The 5,064-nt window shown below is 41.8% G+C and overlaps 1 protein-coding gene across 1 annotated transcript in view; it reads left to right on the top strand.

Annotated features, from left to right (window-relative positions):
- Higd1a (HIG1 hypoxia inducible domain family, member 1A) overlaps positions 1 to 1,200 on the top strand; it is a 3,012-nt gene extending 1,812 nt beyond the window's left edge. Inside the window, exon 3 of the mRNA XM_013030278.1 lies at positions 814 to 1,200. Coding sequence (XP_012885732.1) covers positions 814 to 863 — 50 coding nt within the window. The 3' untranslated portion in view covers positions 864 to 1,200. The remainder of the gene's footprint in view (positions 1 to 813) is intronic.
- Positions 1,201 to 5,064: the final 3,864 nt, after the last annotated feature.

Below are 5,064 nucleotides of genomic sequence, written 5' to 3' on the forward strand. Positions count from 1 at the left end.
GCTGAAGAGTAGAGGAAACACAAAAATGTCTGTTCACCTCATCCACATGCGAGTAGCAGCCCAAGGCTTCGTCGTGGGAGCCATGACCCTCGGTAGGTTCCAACCAGCCATTTTCAAATTTGTGATTTCCCCCATCATTGTGTGAGGTAGATGACTTTCAACTAACCTTGATAAAATTAGGCCAGTGTCTTTCAATTGCTGCTACTCAGGAAGCTGAGATCTGAGGCTCACAGTTGAAAGCCAGCCTGGTCAGGAAAGTCTATGAGACACTTATCTCCAGTGAACAGTTTACAAACAAAAACTGGAAGTAGAGCTGTGGCTCAAACTGGTAGAGCACTAGCCTTGAGCAAAAGAGCTCAGGAGCAGTGCCCAGGCCCTGAGTTCAAGCCCCAGAACCAACAACTAGAACAACAAAAAGACTTAGAGATGTAAATTGTTAAGCCAGGTGGCAGTGGCTCATACCTGTCATCCAAGCTCCTAAGGAGGCTGAGATCTGAGGATCTTCATTTGAAGCCAGCCAGGGCAGACAAATCTTAAGACACTTTCATCTCCAATTAATTGGCAAAAAGCTGGAAGTGGAGATGTGGCTCAGGTGGTAGAGTGCTAGCCTTGAGTGAAAAAGCTAAGGGAGAGCACTAGGCTCTAAATTCAAGCCCCAGTACACACACACACACACACACACAAATTATTTGGGAAATCTGGAGTTTATACCTACAAGGATTTTCCTCTATTCGTTAGTATTCTTAGCTGTTTTGTATTTCCTTAATGTTGAAGAAAATCTTCCAATGGCTCACAAGCGTTTTCTTTCTTTAGGTATGGGCTATTCCATGTACAAGGAATTCTGGGCGAAACCTAAACCTTAGAAGAAGAGATGCTGTGTGTGTCCTGTTGTGAAAGAGCTTGCTTTAATTAGACATCTCATATTGAGGTTTCCTGTTGATGATAGCAATAAATGATTTGAGTGTGTTCCAGAGATAACACGGTATTTTCAATAATGGGCTTTTAAATTTATTTTTCAGCTTGATTTTTTTTTTTTTGTTTTAATTAGGTTACCCTGGGGAGGCCTTACCACAAAAAAAAAAAAAAAAAATCAGTGTCACTAAATGTACCTGGTTGGTTGTGTTCAAATGGTTTTGGTTTTTTTGTTTTTTGTTTTTTTGGTGCAGGTACTGGAACTTGAACTCAGAACCTCTTTATATCCTTTAACTTTTTTATTGTTTGTTCAAAGTTGGCACTCTTGAGCCACACCACCATTTCTAGCTTTTTTTGCTAATTAATTGGGAGATTAAGTCACTTAGATTTATCTACTCTGGGCTGGCTTTGAACAGCGACCCTCAGATCTCAGCCTCCTGAGTAGCTGGGATTACAGGCGTGAGCCACTACATCTTCTTCTTTAAGCCCTTAGGACAAAAATTGGTTTTAAAATGACAGCTTCTGGTCTGGAAGTGCTTCATCATGCTGCAGAAAGTGCTACGTGCCTGTGTGTTACGTATTAATCGGGTTAGCCCAAGTCATTTTACTTGAGGAGTCCAGTTTGTAGGGTGTTTGCTGGCTCCTGAAAAACTCTTTTTCAACTACGTGCATGAAATAGAAACTTACAGATCTTCACAAGTGAAAGTTTTCTACTTGTGTGTGTACATACATGTGTTTTATATATTTAAACCAAACCTGAAAAGCTTTCATGAGGTGATAAGAAGAGCGGTATTTTAGGCCCACACTTGTAAATGTGAGAACTTTAATTATAGATCCCCGATTTACTGTTTTTGAATTGCAGAATTATATATTTTGCTGATGTTGTATGAGAATCATTTTTAAAGGTCTTTGTGTGTGCCAATACTGGGGTTTGAACTCAGGGCCTGGGCACAGTCCCTTAGCTTTTTCACTCAAGGCTGGCACTCTTACTACTACTTGAGCCACAGCTCCACTTCTGGCTTTTTGCTGGTTAATTGGAAATAAGAGCCTTACAGATTGGCTGCCCTGGGCTGGTTTTTAACCATGATCCTCACCTCTCAGGCTCTTGAATAGCTAGGATTACAGGTGTGAGCCACCAGTACCTGGCTTCAATGTCATTTTGATATAGAGATCATTTTGTTTGCTTGCTTTTTCATTTTTTCATTTTTTTTTGATGCTAGGAATCAATCTAAAGCTTCGTACATATTAGGCAAGCAATCTACCAAAGAGCTATATCCCAGCCGAGAAAATAGGTCCTTTAAGAGCGAATACAAAGATAATTGAACAGGGCTGGGAAGATGGCTCAGTGGTAGAGTGCTTGCCTTGCATGCCTGAGGCCCTGGGTTCGATTCCTCAGCACCACATAAAGAAAAAGAAAAAAGCCAGAAGTGGCGCTGTGGCTCAAGTGGTAGAGCACTAGCCTTGAGCTGAAGAGCTGAGGGACAGCGCCCAGGCCCAGAGTTCAGGCCCCACAGCCGGAACCAAAAAAAAAAAAAAGATAATTGAACTGTTTTTCAATGTTAAATAGGCTACTAGAAATGGAAACAAGTTTGCTGAAACACGATACACAAAGTTTGATGTGGTACAGAATGTTCTAGAACACTTGTAAAGTTCTCTCATCTAACCTGAACTTACATTCCATGGTAATAACATGGTATGAGTATTGTTATTAAAGGGAGTGAATGCATCAGGTGTCTTGTATTTATTTCAGCTTAGGCAAAGCCATCATTCTGGAGAGTATTAGGAAAAATTAGACTCCAAGAAAATGACAGAATATACCTCTGATAGGAACTACAGTGAAATGGAATCTACCACATGGAAGCAATGACTCACATTTACTAAAGGTTACACAGTGCTGTACAAACTTTGGATGTTTGACTTGTCAGCTTCTTAAAAAACCCTAGTAAGGGGCTGGGAAGGTGGCTCAGTGGTAGAGTGCTTGCCTTGCATGCATGAGGCCCTGGGTTCGATTCCTCAGCACCACATGAGCAGAGAAAGCAGAAGTGGTGCTGTGGCTCAAGTGGTAGGGCGCCAGCCTTGAGCTGAAGAGCTGAGGGACAGCGCGCAGGCCCAGAGTTCAAGCCACATGATTGACAGAAAAATAAGTCATGGAGAGCTAACTGCACAAGAGGTGCACAGGTTCTGAACAAATATTGTGCCATTTTATATGAGCCACTTGAGCATGTGGGGGTGCTACAGTGACCCAGCTGCTACAGTTACCCAGAAATGACCTCATTTCTAATTACTGAGCTGCAGTGACATCTGGAGGTGAGAACTGGAATTGCACTCCCACTTTCAAACCTTCCTGAAGTGCTTTTCTGCATCCTGTCAGAGTCAGAATTTGCGGAGGTCACGGGTCATAAAGGCCTGCCCACTTGCATTACAGACGAAAACCAAGGGCTGGGAAGGTGGCTCAGGGGCAGAGTGCTTGCCTCACATGCATGAGGCCCTGGGCGTGCGATTCCTCAGCACCACATAAGCAGAAAAAGCCAGAAGTGCTGTGGCTCAACTGGTAGAGTGCTCGCCTGGAGCTAAAGAGCTGAGGGACAGCGCCCAGGCCCAGAGTTCAAGCCCCATGACCAATAACAACAACAAAAAAAGATGAAACTCAAATACTTGGAAGTCAATTTTACCCGACGCGGGTGGCTCACACCTATCATCCTAACTACTCAGGAGGCTGAGATCTGAGGATCATGATTCCAGCCAGCCCAGGCAGGAAAGTCCATGAGACACTTATCTTCAAGGAACCACTGGAAAATGAAGTGGCACTGTGGCTCTAAGTGGTAGAAGGCTAGCTTTCAGGGAAAGAGTACAGGGACAGTATCCAGGCCCTGAGTTCAAGCCCCATGAGTGACAAAAGAAGACAGAAAATAGAGGAGATGGGTTGGAAGGAATGGAGGAGAATGATCAAGAGGCATTGTACTCTCAGACTGCCATTTTGAAGAGTCTCCCTTTTTGTACAGCAATTTTATTTTATTCTTTGAGGTCCTGGGGCTTGAACTCAGTCTGGGAGCTGTCCCTGAGCTTCTTTTGCTCAAGACTGACACTCTACCACTTGAGCCACCAGCATGTAGAACTATTAAAGGTAATAAAAATATATAAACGTATAAAATATACTTTAGTATTGTAACAAAATAATACATAAAATATATAATATAGCATATAGATATGTATTATATAGTATATAATACACTAGTACATATTGTAATATGAAAAATATACATTATATATAAATATATAACATACAAAATACACTAGTATGTATGTATTATATAAAATATACTATATTATATAGTACATAAATATATATAAAATACACTAGTATATTATATAAAATATACTAATATAGTTCATAGATATATAACATAGTATACATACTGTTTTTTTGCCGGTCATGGGGCCTGAACTCTGGGCCTGGGCGCTGTCCCTCAGCTCTTCAGCTCAAGGCGAGCGCTCTACCACTCGAGCCACAGCGCCACTTCTGGTTTTCTAGTGGTTTATTGGAGATGAGAGTCTCACGGATGTACCTGCTTGGGCGATCCTCAACTCTCAGCCTCCTGAGTAGCTAGGATGACAGGCATGAGCCACCTGCGCCCTGCATACATACTATATTATATAGCATGTAAATATATAAAAAACACTATTGATATAGTATATAATATAAAATATACATAAGATACGTAATATAGTACATGAATACATGGTATAAACTTATTTAGCATATAAGTACATATACAAAATAGACTATATAATGTAGTCTATAACTATTATAGACTATTATTTAGTATATAAATGTATTGTATATAAAAATACTATGTAATATAGTGCATAATTACTATACAAAGTATAGTATGTGTGTATAGAGTGTGAAACGGACCGTATTGCACAGGGCAGGCATGCCAGCGTAGTATGCAGAAGTAAATACAGTATGAATGGAATGGCGTGAGGACACGGGGCGGCTCCAGTCAAGGTGACCTCAGCCCCGTTCCAACTCATTTTAAAAAAGCCAAACTTCTAAAACAGCCCGTCTCAAGGTCACCGCGTCCTTGCGGGCCGCCGCGCAGGCCCGACGTCCCCCGGCCTCGGCCCCGGATCCGCGCCGCGCCTGCCTCC

The sequence above is a fragment of the Dipodomys ordii genome, unplaced genomic scaffold (genome assembly GCF_000151885.1).
Source record: "Dipodomys ordii isolate 6190 unplaced genomic scaffold, Dord_2.0 Scaffold128, whole genome shotgun sequence".
In the NCBI taxonomy this organism is placed as follows: Eukaryota; Metazoa; Chordata; class Mammalia; order Rodentia; family Heteromyidae; genus Dipodomys; species Dipodomys ordii.